The sequence below is a fragment of the Xiphias gladius genome, chromosome 11 (genome assembly GCF_016859285.1).
Source record: "Xiphias gladius isolate SHS-SW01 ecotype Sanya breed wild chromosome 11, ASM1685928v1, whole genome shotgun sequence".
Taxonomy (NCBI): Eukaryota; Metazoa; Chordata; class Actinopteri; order Istiophoriformes; family Xiphiidae; genus Xiphias; species Xiphias gladius.
In genome coordinates this window covers 3,652,387-3,679,281 of record NC_053410.1, presented here as the reverse complement: position 1 = coordinate 3,679,281, position 26,895 = coordinate 3,652,387, and the positions used below count along the sequence as shown (strand labels likewise).

Genomic DNA, 26,895 nt, shown 5'->3' with positions numbered 1-26,895 from the left:
GAGATTTGGTTCTTGTTTTGTCAGAGTGCACCTTAGTTTCTTGATGTTGAAACTCAATTCTCTTCACCCCTGGAGTTAAATGGAAAAATTGTTGAGCCTCTAAGAGTCTACAAACAGATGCTAGAGCTTGTTTGTATAGGACCCAGAGAAGCCAGGGCGTGCCGCTACCTTCTGCAGTTTCCAAGCATACACAGATTCAGTACATACACAACCTCCGCCTCCTGACCTTAACTCTGAAAACGCTGCTGTTGGAAACAGCTGAAAACTGCACCTGAACACATATTACAGGCTAGACAGTGAGACTTTATTTCACATTTCAGTAGTTTAGTTTCCTGGGATGTTTTCTAAGTTTAGAAAGTTGTGTGGAATTTAATAACACTTGTTAACTTCCAAAGGGTTGTTTTATTTAAATCCAAGTGAATATTTATTCATTATTTCTTAATAGTTAGAAATTTAATTCTCTATATTCTGTATGTGGAGTTATGGGCTCGCCTATAAATTATTATAAAACTCTGTGGAAGGAAACCCTTGATGCAGTTTAAATTTTCTTAGAAGTTGTGAAATGTACTTAAATACCCCTACTTGTTTTAATGTCTGCACTGTGCTTAAAAAAAATCAAGTCATAAGACTTGTATTGACATTGAAGGACTCAGATTGGGATCCGAGCATAAACGTGATCCGAACATACTTTAGACAAAAGCCTTGTGACTTTTACAGAGAGAAATTTTAATTAATTGCAAATATAAAATCGGGTTTAGGGAGCCGCTGACCCCTTTAGCCCATGCAACAGTGTCCAGGGGTGTTTACAATGACACTGGGAACATATTTTCTAATGCTTTTTCACTACGATCAACAGATACAGTTGCAACACAATCAACAACTGTTTCCATCTGACATTTGACAAATTGTTTTAGTGATGAGGATGGTAACGGCTCTTAGCCACCAATTTGTTCAGGTCAGTAGGTTTGGTGCACAAACAAAGCGATGGGTGTCACTTGAATGAGCGCCAGTGTTGTTCTAACAAGGACAATTACCCTAATACTTGCTTGGAATAAAAAACTAATTTCAGAGACTTAATTAATGATCTAGAAAGTAAAGGATATTAAGAAAGAGCAAGTGATAACAGCGTTGTTGCATTTGCCACATTTAATTTACATGTCTCATTTATGGCACATTTTCCCTTGCAATCAAGTAGAGAATTTCATATTCATAATGAGAAATTTTAATTTCATATTATTACCACAGAGGGGGTTTTTGACACCGGACACATACGAAGTAAAACTCCCCACGGCACGTCCTCGTCCTTTTGCGGTGAATGGTGCTATTACAGCACGTGGCTTGTTAGCAGAAAAGTCACAGATAAGCTATTGTACTGCCACAATGTTAGTGCCCCAGTGACAAGGTTGCATGTTTTTTTTGGAGGGAGCTGAGAGGAACGAGGAAATGAGTATGGCATAGACAGCGAGTGGTAAGGACAGAAGTTAGGGCAATTTGTGTTCTTCCCTCAGCTATATGACATTGAGAAGATAAAGAAATGGGAGAAGTGACATTAGTCTGAGTAGGAGAGGGTATTCGAGAAAGCAGTGAAGAGAGAAGAAAATGAAAAAGTAATAGGAGGACCAATAATGAGTTTATGTAAAGCAAGAGCTGAGTTAAACAGAAGAAAGAATATTTAAGGTTCAAATGCTCTAAACCCTAAAATATTGTTACTTAAACATAAAAGAAAGATTGACTGGAGGTTGTTTGTAAGTGTCAGAAATATAATTTTTAAGATCCAGTAGTTTTCTGCTTCATATTTCACTTTCTCGTGTTGTTTTCAATGTTTTTATGTGTATAAAGTAAAGAAACTCACTTCCATCTTGGAATTTGTCAAGGAATACTTGCCGCTTTAATGCTTTGCAGTGCTTTTGTTTCACTGTGTGTATCAGTGCATGTAACAGCAGCGGTTTTCAGTGTTACACCCGCTGCCCTGCTGGTCATCTAATCAGGGACTGACGCTCACCTGGAATGCCGGGTGACAACAACTATCTAGCTGGTACATTCAAAAACCAGCATTAAAAACCACTGATGCGAAATCCACTGTCCGTTGTGCACTTAGTTGCAGATGGAAAGTTTAGTTCTGGGACACTGATAGAATTTCTTATCCGATATGACTTGTAGTAGGAGGAGAAACTGGCTCGTGTCGGCGTTGCTGCAATGACTGACGGCATTTCTGAAGAAATACCATACGAGCAGATTTCAAGGGAAAAATACAGTAAGACGAAATTCTAGCTATGGATTTTTGCCTGGTTGAGGGGCCCTGTATCAGTCACCAAGGTAATTTTATTATATGTTAGTCGGTCGTGTATAATGTTTGCGTGGCAGAACTGAGGAACTGGTAGTGAGAACACGTATGGTAAATGTCGGTGTAAGACTGTGAACATCTGATTTTCCCTAGTGCGTCATTAATACAGATCAGGACTCTGAAGAGTAAATGTTCTTCCAGTTGAACCTTATCAGAATGATGAGAGGAAATACGACCCCCTCCGTTTCCCTCATGTGGACTGCTAAACGTTTGATCCTATGGTCTAGTGATAGCTGTTGGTGCACTGAACACATCGAAGTAAAAAAATGTGGAAACTTACTTGGGTCAGACAGGATGGAGTCTGTCTTGGGCAGAAACTGGTCGCAGCGGATTCCCTGGTAGCCTTCTCGACACCTGGTGGAGAAAAAAGGAAAAATAATCAGTCAGCTAGACGTGCCAGGGAGCAAATTCCAGTACAACTGATGTAAATGCAAGAGCTGCACAAAAACTGCCTCCTCATGTTTTGAGACAAATGCACTCACGGTAAGGCTCAGTCCTCATGGAAGCAAGCTGAGTTAACAAAAAGTGCAAAATAAGGCGAGCTGACAGGAAGAAATTAATAGCGAGGAGATCTTTAGGGCCTGGAACCAGCACTTTTTTTGAAGAAGACCTCTGCCCAAATCACAAAATGGGGCTGCAGCAGAAAAGGAGCATCCGATTCCCCCTCAACGGAGACCCTGTAACCTTCCTCTGTGTGCACTTAAATGAGTTTCAGGTTCCTTGCTTGGTCATAGGAAGCCCTCACAGAACACACCACATGACAAATCCAAATGTAAAACTTTCTCCTAAGAAAAGAAAAACAGTTAAGATGTAGCTGAACTTGCCAATGACGACCGACCTGCTGGGAAAAGATGGTTTTCCTTCATGCACTTAACCCCAGCAAGAGTGTTCAATTTCTGGACAGTCCTCAAACTTCAAGAAGTTTAAACTGTTGGATTTGATTGGCACATTAGTGATAGTGTCGGTCAAGCAATGATCATTAAGCAGCTAATGAATTCAGAAATGTGCTCGGGCTGCTCTTCAGAAATGTCCTAAGAAAAGGCTATGCATTGCCAAGATGTGTTTTTAATTAGTTTCAGTCCAATAAATATACCCCTATCAACATATGGAAGTGTAACTGTGTCCTACAGTGCACAGAGATAGTATGAAGGCTAAAATGCCAGTGTGCAGTGTAAAGCCTAATTGACTGCCTCAGTTCGTGCGGATATCAATCTCTGCCTCTGGCCATTCCTACCTCGCTTGCTGTTCTGTTTTTCTCCGTCCCTCTTGAGGAAAAATTCAAGTCTTGTACATGCAAATAAAATAAAAACTTCGGAAACAGAAGTAACTTGTGCTACCTCTCCGGATTTGACCCCACCATATGTACTCAAGCTATCATTCGGTCGCTTTCTCAACTAGTCTCCTTCACTAAGTCTCAGTTTTCTCTTCTATCCAACCTGCATTCCAATTTTTCTCCCGTTTACCCCCTGTGGCTTTGTTTCACTGACACTCCTGGAGTTAATCTGTATCTACTCTGACAAGCCGACAGCAGAGCAAATATACATATCCCAGTGGCCTCTGCTCTTTGGAAACCCCCAGCTGAGAGAACACCTATGTCCGCCCAGATAGAACCCCAGAGCCGCCCGTAGAGATCTAACTCACAAAAGAACACAATGTGACATATCAAAGATTTGGTTCCGTGCTGAGTGAAAGTGGCTACCCCCTTTTTGTCTTTCATCTACAGTGAGGGGTTTTCAATTATTAACTGAGTTGCAGTAGGTGGGGATAGATGCACTCGACTCTGCAGGCCAGTGGTGTGCTTACAGAGCATCTTCTCTGTTTGGAGGGGGAGGGGGGCAGATACGGTGAGACATACGGTGAGACGACAGTTTTTGACGTTTAGTGCTGATTCTGAACCCAACAGATAAGTGCAAAGTGTACATGTGCGCAATGAGCATTCAGTACATAGTATATACAGTTAGCATGCCGTATGGAATTGGACCACGGAAGTGTCAGCGACAAGAGAAATACAGAACATAGACCTAATTCAAAGCAGAAACTTTGGATTGTCATAAAATAAAATAACTTCATTCCACTTAAGTGAGCTATTTCCAGGTTGCCAGTATTACGAATTTGGCTCACCGGCATGGCTTACTGGTACAGGTGATGGAACTGAGCCATCGTTAACACCTGTTTCACCTGTGCCTTTCCTACTCAGACAATAGGTAAACTGACATTGGTTCATCACTGTAGTTTGACACTGTAGTTTGATTGCAGTCTGAATGCAAACTGGACCTTAAAGCCAACTGTATTCACTGTTTCCATTAGCGAACGAGTCACATTTCTATCATGAATGGTAAACACTGGTTGTCATACTAAGCCAAGGACATATGTGGTTTAGCAAACAACCGCATGTTCTCCTTAACATACTGCATGTACGAGGGCTTTCTTCTAGTCACATTCATCACACCGCATCATTTTGATGACAGGTGATCAGGGTATCAACCGTGCTGTTGAGGGGGCCACAACGATCTCCTCGTTTGTCCAAGGTGTCAGTGTGGCTGCCTCCCCTCCGAGTTTGTTCCTCTCAGCTTTTACTGTTGCGATGTGTGATGCCGGATGTGTGTTGTGTGGGAGCAGGAGAACAAAACAAAACACAAACAAACGCGGTTGCCTTATTTGAAAGTCACAATTTGAGTAGAATTTTAAAACCCCAGTGAAAGTAGTTGATATGGTGCTATTTGGTATTCAGCTGTCAGCTTCCTATTGAAGTCTAAGATGTCAACATGTCACTGAAAACACAGAAGGGCTTTTCTCAGCGCTAAATATATGGTCATTTAACATCTCTCCATGCCACCGTGACATAACCCGACTCCTTGTTGTGTCGGCCACGAGCTCCATAGAGACTGCTGTAATATCTTTCATTGAATCTGATACCGTGTAGCATACGACGCTATCGTATCCCACAAACTCTGCTGGCAACAGCACTGGCATAAGAAAAGCAGAAATCAAGCCACATCAGAGCGTTACTTCATAAAGCTTGGAGGAGTGAATCTGAGACTGGATGGGAGACAGTTGGAGGGTGCTGAAGAGTTGCATGCCTTCTAATTAGCACCACAGTCATTAATTAAAATAAAAGAGGATGAGATTGCATTCACATGTGTGTGAATCTCAGAGCAGGGGATATTTATATAAACATGCCGCCTGGAGGATAATGAATTTCTGCAGAGGGAAGTGCAAAAACACAGGCGCCGGTGCACAAAGACACACATACTGTACATATGCATAACAGAACGTGTAGGGAGAGAGCACAATTCTCTCCATATATGTGGGAAAACATGCATTTTGTCCCCTGTGAGGTAAACTTAATGCTGAAGTTCATGAAGAACACAGCACGGCCAGATTCTGGCTCTTTGAAAAGGTCATACCGAAACTGAAGCAAAAACAAACTTGATCATTTCGTTTGATTCAGCTTCGCCCACTTTCAGTTGACTTGACCACTAGTTTTGATCATAATCACGATATCATATTTACATACAGTAGAACAGAAATGACCCAATTCATTTTCCAGTGCTGTTAACTAGTTGCATTCATGACTAATACATTATGTCCAGATTGTGTGTCTCTGAAAAGAAGCAAATACTGTATACCACAGGCAACAGAGAAACAACATTTTGGAGTTAAATTTTATGGTTTTATTTAGCATTGATCTCTTTTTCATGACACTTACACAGGAACATTGAAACTTTGAAGCTGCTCAGTACCGCTACGGGCAACTCCAGTTGGTGTTGCTCAAGTGCCTTGCCCAAGGATGCTTCAGGAATGTACCTTGCAAGTGCAGGATTTGAACTGTACTGACTCTGCAAATTGTACATGTTGTAATCTCCGACTTTAAAAGCACTGATTACTCTTGGTCTTGCCTGAAAAGGTCCAAGACCAAATCAGAAGAAACATCAAGTCAGGCTGACAGAAATCATCAAGTGGGCTCTTTCCTCATGTTGAATGGCATGATATACCTCTGGTATGTTCTCCACTGCTGTGCATCCATGTAATGTACACAATTCGCCCAATCCAGAGAAACTGGAAACTGGCAAATGAAGATATATTTCTGAAAATTTCTTCTCCGTAATCGAACATTCCCCCCTCAAATATTAAAGACGTTATACAAATAAAATAATGAGGCAATTTTCAGTGTCAAACATCAAAAGAAATATTAGAGATCCAAACAACCGCTCCCCTCTCCTTTGACGGTGGCCATTTCCACCAATTTAATACAGTGCAGCCACACAGCAATGTGTGACTCAACGGTCTATTAAAAGAAAATATGCTACAGTGCATTGGTCAGACTGTGACAAATTTGTTCAATTATCGTTACATTGTGGGCCGTTTTCTCACCATGAAATTCATTTTTGAGCAAAATGGCCCATACACTTCCAGTAAAATGGCCAACAAATAAAAGGAAATGACCAAGCAAAAGTGTTGTTTCTGTCATGCTTTGGAGCCTGACCTCACAACATTCTGCTCAGTAAGAATTTCAGAGGGTAAAAATCTCCAAGACTGCATCCCAATCTAAATTTCGTACATTTTAAAAGCTTCAAATAACGCTTGTTTATAGATAACCTGCTAATCTATCACTGTTCTAAATTTGCAGCGAACAGTAATTCGTTTCGGTGAGTATGGACCCATTTTTAAAATTGATGCAGAATAACTCACTCCACATTTGGAAACTCGGTTATTTAATATTTTGTAAAGATGCAATGTGATGACTGAGATGAAACTTCCTATACTGAGGCAGACGTACTTCTAAAGGGAAAGGTCAGGGCTTTATAGCACTGGGAATAAGACACTGAGCAAGTCAATTAACCAAATAGAGAAAGTTCATTTAACACAAAGTTTTCTTGATTCAATAAAGCACTATCATTGCTTCATTCACACAACTGGAAAGCAAATTCTTCACCAAGTTTTGGATGTAATAATGAGAAACAAGAAGATGGCAATCCATGTGCGAGTGTAACAGATATTCTTTCATTGCGTTTTTTTAAATTAGGTTATAAGCCCAGATAGTGAAGATTTAACAACTGTTTGTTACTGTGGGTACTCAATAAAACCATATCATTTGATGTATCAAATCCCAATGTAATCCCATATATCTGCTCGGCTTTAATAGCAACTTGCAGCTCAGAGGATTGTTTAATCAGACTTTCAGACCATTAAATACAATTGACAGCCGGGACTTCAAAGGAGGCCTCAGATGATTACTTTTTGCTTTAATGATATTACATGTCGCTCACCCACGTGTGTTTCCATTCATTCCTCCCTTTTTTCATGGGACAGAAAATTGAACTGAAATTCTAGCCTCACTTTGCATCAATGGAAGTTTTTTTTCTCTCATTTTTCCCCACACAGGGTGATTGAAATGCATCTGGGATGCAGTGACTCAGCCTTACAGCTTATGAGAGGCAGGCAGGGTGTGAAAGTACGTGTGCGTTGTATGTGTTGCTGTGCATGTATATGAATGTGTTTGTATGTTTGTACTTCACACACAGACAAAAGGTTCTCTTGGAAGTGCTTGTGAGTGTGCATGTGTGTGCTTTTGTATGTATGAGTGATAAGGACCACAGTCCAATAGGAACTCTAGCATGGCAAACATTTGTCCCAGTACAGCTCTAACCACATTCAGATGAGTGGAATACACAAATATAAATATGGCATGGCTTCCACAATTAACTGTTGATCAGCATAAGTTACTAAAAATTTAGTATGAATAAGAACATGTTGCATATACAAGTACAACACCAGGAGCTTATTCATAAAGATCTCCAAGACCGGTCTGTAGAGTTAGGATGGTCTTAGTTTTAGTCTTAGTCTAAGGCAAGGTGGATCCCCCTCAAGCTATGTCTAAACTAAGCTGTGTTTTCATTGTAATCAATCTAACCTGCTGGGACAAGTGACAAAAGATGAAACGTGTCTGGATGTGAGATTTGCTAACAGTGCCGTGAAGTATGAAAAAGTGAGGAGTATGTAGAGCTCACAGTAAGCCAATCTTTAAACTGTTGAAACGGCTGTTTCCTAAGGCACAAGACACATTTTTATAGTTATTTTTTGGTGAATTTGATGCCTTTGTTAGATACCTGAAACCAAAGAGAAGACAGTAATCAAGTGAAGAAAGAGATGGGAAATGTCATGCAAAAAAGGTCCCAGACCACACATTAACTGCAGATGCTGCAGTTAATGCTTCAACCATGAATGGTTGAAGCATTAACATTAACTTAACTTTTAGGTCAGGGTGCCCTGAAAAGATAAATTCCCTAATGCAGTGGATGGAACTGACAAAACATAGCAGATTACTCCTACTTGTTGCATGTAACCAGTCAATTTCAATGTCTTATCTGAAGTTTGTATTTGCCTTTTAAATTACCTTTTTCAAAAGGTAATTTATACAAAATTTGAACCTATTAGGTCTCTGTGAAGCTAATTAGTTCAAGAGTAGATGACATTTTCGAATAATCTCTCCATCTCACAAACTAGGAGGAACATAATTGCTGCCAAAGATGCTCTTGATCTAATTGTGGTCTAATCCAATTCCAGTTTAATCTTTGCAAATGGCCTTCATGGAGTTATAATTATCAAAGTAGCTTTTTGAGTAAGCCTAACATTTTCAAGGGGGAAGAAGAAAATGTTCCTTTTGTCAGCCATTTAAAAGTTGGTCAAAATGGATCTTAGGGCACTGTGTAGCTCCCTGGGCTTCTGTTCTGTTGAAGTGTAGGCATGACCCATTTGGAATAAAATGTAAGGGAAAACTTAAACCAACCAGTTTTAAAGTTTATACCACAACCTGAGTCAAGTCAGTTTCAAAGGCTCGGAATCCAGATCCCCAATAGACCAGTGATGAGTGTTTTCCCGAGTCAGGAAATCAAATTCTGAGCAAGTCAGTGAGAAATCCAACCGTTTAAATGTCCTGCCATCAATATATATCCAAGTACCCAGTCACCTTTAACATTTCCTGCTTTTTTCTCTCTGGATGTTTCCAGTTGTCACGTGCAACTGACTGCTGAGCTTCTTTCGTTTTTTTAATAATAAAACATGCCTCCTACTGAACGTTGCACACATGCCGTGGCGTTTGAATGTGTGCCCTTTCCTCCATTTCACCATGAGTCCTGTAAAACCTCACCTCCATCTCTCAACTCTTTCAACATAGGCAGGAGGTTACTCAATAATTTACAGATCCACATGGTCGCTGATCCCAAAATTAAAACAGGATGCCAGAGGAAGATGTTTGGCACCACATATGTTGCAGAAGTGCCCAACCAAAAAGAAAGTGAAACTGGATTTGTCCAAGCAGTCCCTCTTGGGAATAGAGCAAAAGTGCTACATTAGCTCATCCTGTATCTCTCAAGCAGTCAGTAGCCCCAGACAGAAGAAATGACGAGACACATGAGAGACAACAAACCACAGAGGACTTGTGTCCTCACCAGAAAAAGACTGCATTTGTCGTTTGTTCAGACAGCTTGCAGTTGTTTTCAACTGTTACCAAGCATCGGTCAATACTGAAGTCACTCTTCTCTTAGTACAGTCTGCATTACCAACAAGCATCTTGGCCAAACAGTTAATCTCACCTCCATAACTCATTAAACCACCATCACACTTCATACATGTCTCAAAAATAAGTTTGTTTGACCATAATACTGGAAACAATTCTCACTCAGAAAAGCATACGTTGTCACTCATGACACACTGACCCAAAAAACACTAACAATAGGCGGCATTATATAAATGATGACCTTCTATCTTGGATGTTTGAATGATTTTTAACATAAATCAGTATTTCATTATAGAATAAGAATAACACATTGTCACTTAATTGACTGTACTAAAGTATATGTAACAACAATAAATCAGAAATGCAGCATTTTACTTCAATAACCTTTATTTTTTCTAAATCTTTTCATGTAGTAATTTACCTGAAAAAAATATAAAAAGTTGAAACAAAAAAACAAATTCCTGCAATAATAATTTAAAAAAACAAAACAAAAGCAAAACAAAAAACATAACCAAACCCCCCCAAAAAATCAGATCTGTGGGGTACTGAGGTTCCTAGTCCTCCCACACTCCTGCATTTGGCCATAAGTTCTCATCAGCATCACATCTTATGACTTCTCCGGCGATACACCTTGGAAAGCATATTGTGGAATTTCTTATCCAAGTGGATGGTGGTCAAAAACCTTCCACCTCCAAGCAGCGCTAAACTACTCTATGGGGTTTAGGAAGGGGGAGTACGGAGGCAGGAGTAGTACTGATATCCTGGGATGTGCAGCAGACCAGTCTGTGACTGCAGCAGGGTGGTGGAATGCCACATTATCCCACACAACAGCGAAGGCAGGGGGAGTGTCTTGCCCCTCGACTTCTCTCCTCCGCTGGCCCGTGTCTATTGTGCAGGTCATCCAGAGGAGAAATGAGCCTCTCTATATCGTAGGGGCCAATGAGTGATTTGTGTAACGGCAAACCATCACTGGACAGTGCTCCACACACTGTGACGTTGGCTCCTCTCTGGCCCAGGACATCCACGGCTGCTCTCTGGCCAGTAACATTTCTTGCCAGGTTGAATCCAGCTTCATCCATAAAAGATGAATGTATGTGGAGTTTGCTTGGCTTCCATCTCCATTACTCGCTAACATAAAGTAAATCCACAGTTTTACAGTACTTTACATTATGCATACCTGTGAACAGTATGTATCCTGATTGGTTATTGAAAAGACATCTTCACACGGGGAACAGTGTACAGCTGCTTCATCCTTATATTATATTTCTCTAGGACTCCGGAAATTGTCATTATGCTGAACGTGCTCATTCCCAAAAGTGATATTTTCTGCTAGCACTCTATCCCGAATTTCCCGCTGTTTTATTGCTTTGTTGCCTATTACCATGTCAACAATGGCAATTTCCTGTGCCCCCCCAGAGGAAACCTTTGGATTCTACTGTAAAACACAAAACAACCAATATATTTCAAAATGTCAGTACATGTAAAAATGTAAACACTGTATTTTACTGTTATATATAGTTCGATTATCAACTATTGTTTTGCTAGAAAATTCATACTACTGATGCAACTGTTGGACACTGTAGATTTTGTTTCAGCCTCTCTCAAAGAGAGACCCTGGTTTACAGCACAGTCAATAATTGTGGCCCTTATCTCATCAGAGACCACCACTCTTTGTCTTCCTCTCCTTTGTCCTCCATGCATTCTCCCTCTCCCTGCAACTCTCCTTTCCCCAGCAACCTGTCTTCCTTGATCAATGTTTCCGAACAAAATCATTCCGAAGCCGTCGCCTTTTGTTTGTTTGGCAACAAGACTAAAAACAGGACACCTGGGTACGCTTTCAGCTGAAATGGCAATCTTTTGTGTTTGGAATGATTATTTTTTTCATTTTATTGTAAAAAAACCCCTCTTATTGATGATTTTGGGTTGGATAGATGCATGGACAAAGCATCTGGCTTCGACAGCAAAGGTCCACAGTTTGCATCCCATCTCCTATCAACTCCATTGCTGGCTTCTTTCAAGGTGATCTTTCCCTAACCATAAAGGGATACTTCATCTAAAACCTACCGTATGTTTTGAGTATCAACCATCATGGAGCTTCTGAAAAGTTCGCTTGGATTTACAAAAGTAAAGCCTTATTTAGGCTGTGTGTTAAGGCATTACAGTGTAGTTGTGGAGTCTACACATGTAGCTGCCGCAGCTAATGTTGTCTCCTCCTCAAAAATCGAACTACACCTTGAGGAATGAGGAGGCTACATGGAGACTGCAAGAACTGAAACTGGTCAGCTTGGGCTGCTTGTGTTTTCTCCTACAAGTTTCCAAAGCTGGTTGGGATTGTTAAAACTGAAGGCAACATTAGCGCACAAGTAGCAAAGCTATCTCCTCTACAACCCTTCAACTCACTGTGATCACCCCTCTCTGTCATAGTGAATGAAAAACCACCAGCTGCATGTAGTAGCATTTGCTGTAGTGCCCTATTCAGCAAATACGACAAGGCGAAATAGAAATACCTGGACATAACCACCTTGACCAACTTTCAAGCCTGTAAGAGGTGAGTACGTAACACTTTACCTTAACCATAATCTTTTCCTAACCAGCCGTGGTCGTTCCCTAACCGAATCTAGTAGTGACACAGCAGGAATGAGAGAGACAACAGCAAATAACAGAAAACAAAAGATTCTCGATTTAGTCAAAGGCCAGCACGAGAATGAGGATTCTCTGTCTGCTTGATAATGTCCTCACTTTACACACAGCTCTTCGCTCCAGTTCAGTAGAAGTCACCTAAATACCTTTTCTACTGTAGAAGACTATCATCTCGCACTCTATAAATACATTCCTCTGCAGTGATCTTGATAGGGGCTGGAAATACCATTAACGGTGAGATAACACTTAATATCTTATCCCTTATCTTTCTTTCATTCTGCCCCATCTCTCCATTTCTCTCCCTGTCTTTGGCTTTCTCTCCTTATGAATATTAACACTTTATCACTTAAACCACTTATCTCTGTGCTTAATAATCCCCCCAACCCCCAAGTCACTTTGATTAGATGGTTTGTTCGTTCTAAGGACAGTGGAATTTAGGGAATATCTCTTCATTGCATCTGAATGTTAAAGGTGGTACTGAGGTACTTAGATCGATCAAATTAGCTGTTATCTCTGCCAGTGACAAGCAGCTACCCCCCCTTTCAACAACAGCAACCTGTATGGTATGCATAGACATACAGTGGAATGAAAAAGTCTGGGCACCCCTGGTCAAAATTTGGCAAGTATCACAGCTTGTATACACTTTTTGTAGCAGCTAAGAGTCTTTACGTTCTTGTTTGAGATGTTTTTCGCCCATTCTTCATTGCAAAAGGCTTCTAGTCCGTTGAGATTCTCTGGCCGTCTTGCATGCACTGCAAGATCCACAGATTTTCCATGATGTTTAGGTCGGGGGACTGTGAGGGCCACGGCAAAACCTTCAGCTTGCACATCTTGATGTAGTCCATTGTGGATACTGAGATGCATTGAGGATCGTTATCCTGTTGTAGAAGCCTGCCTCTCTTCAACTTCAGCTTTTTTACAGACGGCCTGACGTTTGCTCCCAGAATTTGCTGGTATTTTAACTGAATCCATTTTTCCCTCGTCCAGTGAAATGCTCCCTGTGCCACTGGCCGCAACACAAGCCCTAAGCATGATCGATCCACATCTTTGCTTAACAGTTGGAGAGGTGTTCTTTTTCATTAAAATATGCAACCTCTTTTCTCCAAATATATCTTTGCTCATTGTTGGCTGAAAAGTTCTACTGCACACTAGAACAGCGCACCACCACTCCAGAGTCTGCTAAATATTCCTGAAGGTTTTTTAGAGTAAAACTTTTACTTTCCAGCATTTCTCTCTGATAGTTTTCTTGGTCTTCCAGACCTCGACTTGACCTCCACTGTAACTTTTAACTGCCATTTCTTAATTACATTACGAACTGAGGAAACAGTGACCTGAAAACGCTTTGCTATCTTCTTACAGCCTTCTCCTGCTTTGTGGGCATCAATTATTTTAATTTTCAGAGAGCTGGGCAGCTGCTAAAAGGAGCCAACGGTTACTGATTGTTGGGATAAGGTTTGGAGAGTCAGAGTATTTATAAATCTTTGAAATGTGCATTACTTGGCCTTTGCAAACAGTGACTGTGAACAAGCCATAGCCCTAACAAGCTAATTAAGGTCTGAGCCCTTGGTAAAAGTTATCTGAGAGCTGAAAATCCATTTGGGTGCCCAAATTTTTGCATTGTGCTCCTTTCCCTTTTTTTTTTTTTCACTCTAAACTTGCATTTACAATGCTGATAACAGTCTTTAAATTTACTGAAGATTATTCAAACATTGATTCTCAACATCCTTGGGACACACCAAATCTACCCCAGGTACAGTACAAACTCACATACACTCAGTTGACTTGATGCTAAAATTAGGGTTACTGTTGTGATTGTGTTCATTGTCTGATCATTGTTTTGTGATACCTAAATTTAATCTTCTCTGTCTGAGAGGACATCCCTGTACACATACTTTTGATCAAGGGGCTGTTTTTCATGCTTCTGGCTAATTTCCTTATCGATTTAAGTAAAGAGAACCTACAGTGTACTGTCATATTTTAGACAGTAGTGTGCTTCCAGCTTTGTGGTAACAGTTTGGAGAAAACTTTTTTCCGTATAAACATTACACAGCTCTGTGCACAAAGCCGGGTCCAGTTTGGTGGGGCAGACCATGACTGGCCTACACAATGCCCTGACCTAAACCCTGTCCAGCACCTTTGGGATGAAGTGGAACATCATCTACAAGGCGGGCGTTACTGCAGAACATCAGTGTTGGAGCTCAGTAATGTTTTTGTAGATGAAAGGAAGCAAATCTCTGCAGCCAGGTGCAGAATCTTTTGGAATTCCTGTAACCAGGAGAGTGGAGGCTGTTATACTTTGACAACTCCCAGAAATCCAGTATGTTGACTATGACTTTGTTCTAAACTATACTTTGCCCTTTCCTCTGTTATAATTTGTAATGATGAGGGTTTCCACCCTAAGTTTTACTTGTTTTCTGCCTGAGATGCTGTGGTGCCCTTTGGCAGTTGAAACAAAAGGAACCATGGACTTGTTTAAATGAGGTACCACAGGGATGGCAGCTTTATCATATCCTAACTCCAGAAAATATACCAAAACATCCAAATGCCAGAGGAAGATTAATGCAGGAGAGTGTGGAGTTATGTTGAAGAACAATAGTCTCATGAAAGCTTTGACCTTTGGACAAAATTAAGCAGCAGAAAAGCCCGTCAGGGTTATCAGATAATTAAACTTGCCCCTTTTGGTTTCTTTTTTCAGATGATTTTGTGTCCCTTCGGAAATATTTTCTTATTGTGAAAGTGTCACTTGCATGCCGCTGATCCCGTTAGAGGGCACGGCTAAGAAATCATTTGGCAAGGATAATACTTCACAAAGGAATTTTAAATTATAACCTTCTGGAAACTGGCAGCCCCTTCATCTCCCACATGTTTATGCTTGGATTTAAATTCTTATGCATGTAAAATGTAATTTCACTATAGGAACAATACACCGTTACCCATCAGCAGTGTGACTGAGAGCAGCTGCAAACACAGTTGATATACGATTAGAAATAAATCCACCGGAAAATCTGAAGTGTATGTGTATGAAGGTAGATGATTCTGTTCACTGAACAAATAGAAACTACACTGATAAGAGGTCATCTCATGTTGCCTCAGTTTGCCTTCACAGGGAGATTCGGAACGCTGTTATTTTATATGTAGATAACGCATCATTTCCATTTGTAGCTTATCCTTGCTAACTTTAAACTGGAAATTTCTCATGGTTTAGCGTTTCTAATTTTAATCGTAATTGAAAGTAAAATAACATATACAGATTGTTTACCATCGTCAGAAGTGAAATTGCATTATTGTATTTAACTATTAAATTATTATTTATTCTTCTGCAACTAAAGAACGAAGTATCTTTCTGCCCTTAGTCTGCAAATAATGCTACAGCCAAGAAAAGCAAAAACAAGCTACAGGATCCATTTTGTCATTATTTCTGACCTGAAGCACTTGAGTGCATGACCAGCTGAATTCAAATCTTCATAACCAGTAAGAGGCTACTTACATGGAGCAATTGAAAGCAGCATCACACGCACTGCAAGCCAATTATTTTTTTGAGAGAGAGTAGTCGTCCATGTGGAGCACAGGCAATGGAGGAGCAAATGCTGGCAAGACAAAACTGATGCTATGATGTTTTACCTGGCAAACGATGGTTCCCGTCAGAAACAAATGTCTGAGTGAAGGTATAAATTAGGTAATGTTTCAGTAAAACATGTTCCCAATTCCAGTAAAATTGCAGTCTGAGTCTCAGAAAGTGAAAGAACTGTAATTTGGCTTTTGGAAACTGTGCAGTGCTTGCGTTAGATGCTTGTTTCTTAAACTCCGGGTTGTGTTTTTGGGATTGCAGCCTAGCATTAGGAAAGCACCACCAAGATTATTGTGATGCATATGATCAGTCGTAAAAATATCAGATAAAAAATGTTTCCTTATTTAATCCATATATGTGCCTATATCAAACCCCATTACCTCCAGGAAAAAAAAGGAAGAATTTCACTTTAATCAAAACACAACCTGAGGCTACGGGAAGGGATTATTGGGGCATTACCAATTTTCAGAGGATTATTACCCCACAGTGATGATTAAGGACTTTGACGTACACAGTTCCCTAAGCATGAGAGATAGATGTCAAAATCGTGATAAAAAACAATTATTATCCCAGCAAACGCTCCTCCAGTTCCTGAGCTATCACACTTGACAGGTGATTATTTCGACTGATGGCTTTGGTTTCTACTCTACATGGAAATACAAGAGTAGAAAATATTTCTCTGAGGACTAAAAGCTCTGTTATATTTATCCAGACAAAAACAAGTTAGATGCAAATCAGCATAAAGCAGAAGCTGATAAGGACTGCTGCAGAGCAAGCATGCCAATTTGAAGACATTAGGATAAAATCAAGCAGAAGAACATTTATTCAGGCAGGTGGGGAATCAGGTAACAGATGATCACAAAAGGAAACCTGACGGGTGTGCATTCATTCACAGCTAAAGTGATGACCTCTAGTGTTCTCTGATGTTGCCCTCCAAGTGAACCCTCAAACAAAGCGGGATTGCTTTTGTGGAGACGTGCGTCTTTGTTAAAACTGTGACGTTTATCCTCCGCAGGAAGAAGAGAATGAGAGGAGTTTTTATTTTTACTTTAATTTCTCTTTGTTTATTTGCACATAAGTATAGAAGACAGTTCAAATTTTAAAAGTTTGAAGATTATGCAGGAGAGGTTGGAATGCAAAAATGGCTTATAAAGATACCTCCCCTATATAAATATCAATAGTCATACTTGATCAAGGAAAAGATAAAAACAAAGATTGTGTAAGTCATCAATATTCCAAGAACTAAGCAGTGATATAAAATTGATAGAAATGTACAATTTACAAGAAGTTTGAAATATGACGATTATTTAACAAAAAGACTGTCTGAGATCGGGTATGGGACCTTATCTGAAATGAAGCCCGATGGTGCTATTGTGCTGCAGACAAGAGAGGGATACGAGCTGGATAAACTAAATACTCGACTAACCCACCGTTTTTGTCCAAAGTTTAGCATGTGACTCGATCTTTGACCTGACATACTGAAACTTCCACTGGGTGGGAAAGAAACAGCGATGACTGAATGAGCGAAAGCCCCATGCATTCGGCGCTTACAGCTTACCACAAGCCTACATATCACCGGTGCGCTACAGTGGTGCCCCGAAATGGTGCCCCGCACTGTCTGGCGTCCAGGATAATTTCTCTTCAAAGAGTATCATCTGTCATTCTTCAGAAGTGTGATCTAACCGAACTGCTATTCATAGCTACCTTGTTTCACGACTCTTTTAGAGAAAAGATTTGATTTATGGAGCTGTTTGACAAAACACTGTCAAAACATGGACTAATAACAGTACAGATTAAAAAAAGTTCCCTTGTAGACAGTGGTGGTGTCCAAGTCACTCGCTTGTTCATACTGACTTTATCTTAAACAACAGTTCACTGTGGTCAAATTAGATTTGGACAATTCAATCATCATTTTTTTGAAAATCAGTGAAGGGTGCTGTATGGCATAACTATAACTTACATGTTTAGCAAAAGAAAATCATTGCCAAAACTGATGTAAAACAAGGACACCACTTTTATGTTCTGTTGTGGGATATTTGAGGGCACCATGTAGTGCATAAATTTCACACTCTGAAATTGCACAGTCAAACATAACTGCATACGTAAATATTGCACACAAGAGAGCAAACTGAAAGATGTCGCCGCACTTTTACACCCAACTGAGATTACTTGGAAATTTACACAGGACATTAGATGCTCACAAAACCGCTTAGGACACACAGTAGATTGTGAAGCAGTCAGAAGGTGTTTCACAGTACTTCAGCCTGTCATATTCATGGTTCTGAAGAAAGAATGACTGAAAACTGTGCTTCACACAAAAGCTCTCATGTCAAGAATCTAGTGAGACTCTTGAGCACATGACATTAGAAGTGGCATTACAGTACTTTAATATGGACTAATTCTCTCCTTCAGACGGTATCTGAGATACAGACAGATGATGATGCTAAAATGGTGACTATTGGCACGCAGTCTTAGTGGAAGAAGAACGAGAAACCGACGAACAAAAGAAAGAAAATCAGGTCAGTTCAAGTCTCGAATGAGGTTGGCCTTGGTTAAGCTCAGTGTTAAGCTTAACAGTCAGCCTCTCTCGCAATGAATCAAGAGACATTGAGAGGAATAAAAACAAGAGAAGACAAGTTTGCCGAACGGTGAAACTCACTTTATCCTCGTCATTTTTAACCTTGAACAACAGCACATTAAACTCCACCAAAGATGGCAGACAATAAAGAGGACGGCAACTGGAAGAAAATAACTGCAACAACAAAAGCAAAAGTGACTCTCCCAAAAAAATGTGTTGGCAACAGCATTCTTTGGAGAAGGGAGGAAAAAAAAGGGGAAAAGAGCTTTGTTATAAGGACAAGAAAGAAGCAAGAGGAAATAATTACTACATTACAGGAAAAGCCGTTTACACAAGACTTCCGTTGTGCCGCAGGTAGCGGCGCATCTGACCCAAAAAGACCTGAGAAACGCACCCTGCCTACGGATTCATCATTTTTGGAAAGAGGAAAGAAATGAGAGGGAGGCTGTAACTGCTGCCGCCAAATCCGTTTTGTTCAACCTCGTCCAAAAGTTAGCAAAGAGTCTTTTTTAGACAAAACTTGAGGGAAAGAGGTAGAGTGACAGTACAAATGAGAGAGTGAGAAATGGATGGTTTGTGGAAGTTAGGTGATAAGCAAAAGTAGTGATAATCGGTGTATTTGATGATTTTTTTATTAAATTACTGTGATCACAAATGCATATTCCTTTGCATAAACATCTTGGAAAAAAATCAAGTTAATGGGAAAGGGATTTGGGATTTGAGTGGTGTTTGCGAAATCGTGGTAATAAGCAATTAGATCTTACGTCTTACGTATATGCCCTCCCTTATTGCTTTGTCCATGTATGATGTGTGATTTGTGATGTCTTGTCTTGTTTTGTAAGTAAATTAAATGAAAGAAGAAGTAATTTACATTGTTGTGTCCAACTTCCAGTTTATTAATCCAATAACACTGTGTCTTAAACATTGCTAGATTAATGGCACGTCATTTACAGATCATGAAATTAAAACACAAGGCTATTCCCTCATGAAAATTTCCTAAAAAGGCCAGATGTCCAAGTTTAACAGCAGCACCAAAATGCAACGTTCATTGGTGTGTTAAGAGTCTCAAACCTGCACACACAAATGTTTCACGATCAGCAAGTGTCAGGTAAATCATGCGTGCGTATTTAGCAATGTTTAAATATCTGTGAGTAAATGGAAAATGAACATCATTATTTATCTGTAAAATTCTCTGACATTTTACAATAGAAATTTATAAACCTAGCTTTTAATCAGCTTATCATGAAACAGCCATTCATCACAAGTTTTCAGACGTGCTTTTCTCCAGCACTCGCACGGCTCTCAATGTGCAGCTCGGTGTATCACGCCAATTTGACGGGGCCACGTTTTACAGTGGGGAGGAAGGAAAAAGGCCGGGAGGGGAATGGAGAGAGAGAGGGGAAGGCAGAGCAGATACAGGGAGACAGTACGTGATATGAAGTCTTAAGAATGCGTCGCCTCCTGTAACTGTATGCACGCCGGTGTGCGCATGCGTGGATGTGTGTGAGAGTAAAAGAGGGAGAGGGGAGCAGGGGTGGCAGCTGTAGCATTAATTAGGCAGGTGAGATGAGCGGACTGCAGCGACATTACATCGGCAATTAGAGTGGAGTCTGTTTGCCTGACGTGCCCCTGGCTCTGAGAGAGAAAGAGGGACGGAGAGACAACTAGTTGGGAGACTGAGTGAGACGGAGACATGATGTATGGAGGAAAATATTGGGAAAAGCAGGTGGGACAGAGATTTAAAGGGAGAGGGGATGCTGTGTTGTCGCAAGTCATGAAAGGGATTTATCACTAATCCCTCCAGTGACAGTCAGCTTCCATGATCTCCACCACCATCCCAGTCAATCACAGAACAATGTGATATGTTAATAGAAAGCAGCCGATGTGACACATCTCATAGATATTTTGTGCCTTTCGGTGCACTGAAGTCGTCTTACAGTTGGGTGATGGATGACTTACACTCTTAGGGAAATGAACAGATGCACGTGACTGCAACACCACATCGCAGCGTGCCACTATTCTTTTCCTCCTCCTCCGGTGTGTGCAAACGCACGTAAGCGCACTCTATGAAAGACTCATATAGACGTTGAGAGACTGAGAATTCCCTGAGACTCCAGCGCCAAGACAGAAGAAATGAGGACGAGACTGCTCCGAAAAGTAGTGCTCCGAACGCCCTCAGCTGGTCCAACGCAGACTGCAAGATAAATGCCTGCCCAGTTATGAACCGTCATCTAACAAGTACTATGGTAAATGGCAACAAATTTCGGTGTATTGACACATCATTTAAACAATGCTCGTCCTTTTTCATTTGGATAAAATGTCTAGATTAGTGTTAGTGATTTTTCATCCTGTTTTACATGAAAAAACCAAGCACATCTGCAATGCTCCTATGACCTGGATTTCAAGTGTCATCATTTTGGGTTCTTAAAGATTCTTACTGTTTCTTGTAGTTTGTCATTGTCTTTTCCAACAGGACTTCCGATCCAGCTTTACTTACGAAGCCATTTACTGCTTTTAGCTAATCAGTGTTCAGGTAGAATAAAGGAAGAAGGAATCCTACGCTACAAGAACTATATTTCATGATAAAAATTTGGTTATGTAAGTAAATTAATTACTAATATTTCAAATTCAGTGACATACGGCATTTTACTGGCAACTGTTTATGATATAAGCAGGGTAATACCCTTAAACATATGCGTTTCGTGACACTAAGGAAGTCTATGAAGCCATTTGACGCGTTGGTGGTACGTAGACGCTGTCGGGTAACCTCTCCTTAGCATTTCATTTTGCGCTCCATCTTTGGTGTCAAAGCACTGCCACAGTGGGCATTCCGGGGGGGAAAAACTGTTGGTGAACACGGAATGAGCTTTTTTGTCAGGCATCCGGACGCGTGTCAGTTACCCTGCTATTTGTCGCTGGGGTCTGAACAAGCTCTGGTCCTGGGGGTTTCAGTGGTTTAGATGAACAGTGTTGTGCCGTGGTGTCTGTGCTGGTCAGGTAGTGCAGCGAGTGGGACGGAGAGCTGGAGGGAGCTGGCTGAAATGACTTTGGCTCTGTCACACCAAGGTCTCCACTCTAACTCCACTATAATGAGCCTGTCAGCATGGTGTGAGCCATAGGAGATAGGCTGGCCCCTATCAACCTAGTTTCACAGTCAAGGATGAGTAGCTCTGTGTGTGTGTTTATGTGTGGTGGAATTATTTATCGTCACATCTTTTTTTCTTAGCATTCCCAACAAACCTGTCGTCATCTTGGGTGGTGAAGGATGGACTGAAACGCTTTTATCCTTGCCAAGGGCTGCTCACTTGACTTTCATCCGGATCAGCTCCCATTGTGCAAACACTCAGCTGTGTAGATCCCGGAGATCTGGGATATGCTTTTAAGCAAAGTGACCTGTACAAATGCACAATCTCGCTGTTAGTGATCCTGTGAATTAGTGGCCTTGTTGTTGCAGGAATTACCACAAATGCAACCAATCCTTGGGACAATTGGGCGATTTTGCAATTTTTTCAAATTCTCTCGTTTTTCTGCAAAAAATGGTCAAACTGGAAGAAGTCTTCCCAATTTTACCAATTTATTGTGTATTTATACATAAATGATCTAATGTAGAACTACTCTTAGCAGCCGAAGGATATATGTCCTGGATATAACTGCACAGACAAGCAGCTTCTGAGAAGAATTTCCAATGGCAGGAAATTTCTAAGATCCTATGAGGTTTGTCAGCTCATTTTACTTCCCAGTCATTTTAGGCTGTGATAATCACAGAAAACTGAAAACATGATCCTGTAGAGACTTAAAAAAAAAAGAAAATCTAAAAGGGGATAAAAAACTGTTTTGTGTGTGTGTGTGTGTGTGTGTTTTCTTATAAAGCCTCCCCGATCCAGTGTTAACTGCTCTCATAAACAAGCACCTGCCAGATGTGAGCCTCTGCCCACAGAGGACTACTAGTGTCAGGCTGTGAGTGGAATCCATAACCAGACGTGTCCTCTGCTTGCTGCATCCTGATAGATAAGGCAAAGTCTAAAGCCACGTACAACTGACCCTCTGCTAAAGCTCAAGCTTTACTGTTCACGACAGAAATATTTCACCGCCCCTGGAAAGACATACTTCCCAGGGGAGGTGAAATATTCCTGATAGGCGGCTATAAAGGCAGGGCAGAAACTACTTTGGGGCCTCCACCAGTAGGAATTTTAACAACAACGGTAGAACCTGTTCATTTAGTAAAGGCCAATATATGTACTTCCTCGAGTGCTGTTCGAAAGGTTTAAATGTGGTGAGAAGCTCCTTCCAAACAGACAGCCAGAGTGTGGGTTGCCAAGACATACTTCTGAAAATCAAGAAATTCAACGCCTTCTTTCTGCAGCAAATTACAGGTGTCGACAGGGGTAAAACGTACAGCCCTTCAATTTCCTTCAGAAATTCTGCTCTCTACATATCTCACATTCTCACGTCTGGCTGCAGCCGTGTCCACGGCTGGACTGTACGGTTGCCACCTGTGTTGGCAGTGATGGAGGTGGGCTGCACCTCAAGACGTAGGAGGAGTTGGACCAAAACTCTGGGTCACCCGACAAACCTGTGAGAATATGCAGATTCTCCCTGGCCTGAAGCTTCTCAGTCAGAGTGGCCCCGCTGGTATTGAACGCATAAGAGGAAATGCGGCTACATGTAGCGCAATATTTTAGTTTGCGCAGCCTGTTTTATTGATCTCTTGTACCAACGGCTGCTTCCACTTGATAGTTTCCTACCTAACTATGAGGACAAGCTTCCCGCCCTACATTTGATGGTAGTTGCTCCAAAAAACGATCTACAACTTGGCTTTTTTGGACGTGTCGAACGATGCATCACACAAATTTGTTCTTGCACAGTATTTGGGTCCCTGTTACCTTTTCCATCCCCTTGACCTACTGCACATGAAGACGAAGCATCACAACTTCCCATTTTGTCACTTTGCTTTATCAAATACAGGGTAGGGTGTTGGTGGTGTTTGTTTCGACATGCAGTTGAGCAAATTTTCACTTTGTTCAACATTGCAGTGAATTTTTGTATAATTTTAAACTTCATTTGGCCCCTTCATTTCCCTGTCAAATGAAAACCATGTATTTCCAGATTTGGTGATTTGGAATTTTTCAGACAAACTGAAGGACTAAATCTTCCTTTATGGGTTGCGAAAATTCTTCAGCTACTGAAATTAAATAAACCATCTATTACGCCACGGGGTTATTTGGGAAATGCATTTGTCTCAAAACTAAAAGAGGGGCTTTTTTTCTAAGTACATGGAAAGTTGATGTTTTGGCGATAAAATGCACATATATACTATATGTATTGGGTTTGATTTAGTCTCGAAACTCCAGATGGTGCAAACAGTGTGATTCACAAACAGAGATGTAGGTCAGAGAGACTAAAAGCCAAAATGTACGATAGGAAAAATAATAAGAAATACCTTAAATATTATAAGAAGTACTGTAATTTGAAACTGATTGGAAAAACATGGAATAGTTTTGCCTTTTCTACTCTCCTGGGTTTCTCCCTTGTTTTATTGCGTTATTTTTTAGAACTCAGGCAGCATTCGTAGCATCATCTTCTCTCACCTCAGTTATTGCTCCTCTGCCATAGCGGCACATTCCCTGCAGCTACTAAGCGCTCTAAACACTGTCCTCCTGCGCGGTATCAATCACAACTGGGACACATGAAAACGCCTAAATAATCCATAGTTTCGGTGTTCCCCGACAATTTTCCGCGAGCTGCTGGGGAACCAGATCGTCGCTGCGTCTTTCAGCGCGACACCGTGTTTCCAACCGCGCAAAGTGAAGGGGGGATGACACGTCTGTCACTACCCGGAGCATCCCACGCACATGCGAACCCAATACACACACACAAGACCACACACACGCAGAGCTGTCCCATGTACAGAACAGAACAACACACACGCTCTTGCGCCCACACGACGACTTACTCAGCGTGATGTGTATTAGAGGATCTATTGGATTGATGCCAGAGATGTAGCTTTGTCGCTTTCACACGGCAATGACGGTGCATTAGTCTGTTAATTCCGTTTACTGAGGTCTCTGAAGCGCACATGGCTCTGGTGCTCCACGCTGTCATGACAACATGTCCAGTTAAACACTATCCTTGTATTGTTAGCAGCTTCTGTGGGCTGTTTATGAAACGTTCACAGCTATTTATGACCCTTTGAAAAGCAAGTCACGGCTAATTTAGGGCAGAACGTCCCACACTCATTGGTTGTAAATGTGTTATTGTGGCATGCATGGAGAGATATTGTAACATAATAGACTGGTTGGTGGAAGGGTGCCAGAGTTGCATGGCGGCTGGGTAAAAGATTTCTGGCGGAGCAAATGAGCTTCTCTGTCACACAGCATCCAGGCAGGTTGTGTTTGGAAAAGCCTGGGGTGTGTGTCTGCTGCTGTTATGAAACACGTACAAACACGAGCACACACACACACACTCACACTCACACATACACCGTGCACTGGAGCGAGTTGGTGCTCCAAGTCCAGCAAGGGAGGGAGCAGCATCCTTGATTCTTGGTGGTCAGACAGATTGATGTGTCTACATGTGCGTGTGAGTTGGACAAAGAGACATGAATCAGGTGAAGAAATGAGAGAGGGAAAGATGGAACAAGACCAGTAGTGGCCGGTCCAGCTTTTCCTGAGTGATTGGCACTAAGTGGCATTCCCTTGTGGTGCCAAAAGTCTGGTCCTCATCAGCCTCCATCCAGGCCTCGGGACCTACGTGACAGAGTTTTACTCCATGTCAATAACCCACTCCCAGGCTGAGTGTCTTTTCCCTCAGCGTCACAGTATTGACCCAGCACCAGGAGAAAAGAAAGAAAGGGAGAGGCAGACAGAGACAGGACCTAGTTTTGGTTTAATTATCCCTTTGGCAGGAGCACTGCAGTCAGTATTGTTGTTGATGCCAGCAGACTTAGGGATGATTTTCTCCTCTAAATTTCTTGACCCCTCGAATTAACTTTTGACCCAGTCTGCCGGTAATTGAGTTGCTTATCAATGCCGATATCACGTCAAGGTGCTACCAAGCTCAAAAGGATGCTGGCATTAATTAACTTTGAGAAAATAAGTATTTTAATTGCAAACACGGTGGAGGGAGTTTGTGTTAGCAGTCATTCACATTCAAGTCTTAAAAAACACACACGACTTGAATTGTGGAGGATCCGAACTGAGCTGTAAAGTAAAATGGAGTTCAAGGCTGACAAAGTTCGTTCTGAGGCTAAGACTGAGGAGAAGTTGTTACTCTCCTGCAGAGACGTTGCAATGATAAGTGGCACGCTGACCGCAATCAAAAGCTTCGTTAAATATGTTCAGACCAATCTTTCTCTGCCGCCGTGTTCTCGAAGTTGAGCGCAGCAGGACCGTTAGTCACCCTGAACACAACCAATCCGCGCTCACCTCCCGCCCTCTCAAATACGGCGTCCTTCTCGTTTTGTTTCTTTTTTGTGACTTAATGGATGCACAATTACAAAGGCTCAAAACCTTGGTTTTTCTCTTTGATTCATCTCTGTCACTTGTTTCTTTTCACTGCAGGTTGTCTAACAAAGTGTTTTCAGTGAGTAAGACAGCACGTCCATATACTCTGATTTTATCATCGTGCACTGACTGCAGATACTGCCTGAGTTTCTTTCTTTTCTTTTCTTTTCTTTTTTTAAATTTACAATATTTTTGTCGCTGGGAACATTAGGTGCACAAAAACATACAATTATTACAAAAAGTAGGAATTGATTTTCAAGCCCTACTTTCAACATACACACTTCTTCCTCATGCCATCATGCCACAGCAAGATTATTACTCTCTATATATAGTGGGTTCTTATAAGCACCATGACGTCCCCAGAGTAATTAGGTGGCAGAGTTTTTGCACGTCACATCTTTGATCCCACCCCCGTTCTTATTTGAAAGGTTAATTTTGTCCCCTGGTTAAAATCCTTGATAAAAACATATGGACGTTCTTGTTATTATGGCTTTCACATAGTTATTTAGCTGGTTAAATGATATTCACTCTGATGCTGTTATCTATAATGAGCTGCTTTCTTAATTTTATTCTGCTGTATCTATGTATAGTAAATACCCATGTATGTCTAGGAAACATTGTTAATATTCCTCATTAAATTCAATTTTTTTTGTGCATGTAATGCAACTAAAAATGACATACTTTGCACTCTTCTGTTCTGAGTTTCTCTTTTCAACAGCAATATTGAAGAATTTTACCTTACTT

General features: G+C 41.1%; 1 protein-coding gene across 1 annotated transcript in view; it reads right to left on the bottom strand.

Moving 5' to 3' along the window:
* LOC120796097 (pro-neuregulin-3, membrane-bound isoform) overlaps positions 1-26,895 on the bottom strand; it is a 334,227-nt gene that overhangs the window by 58,813 nt on the left and 248,519 nt on the right. The window contains exon 3 of the mRNA XM_040138459.1: positions 2,625-2,698. Coding sequence (XP_039994393.1) covers positions 2,625-2,698 — 74 coding nt within the window. The remainder of the gene's footprint in view (positions 1-2,624; positions 2,699-26,895) is intronic.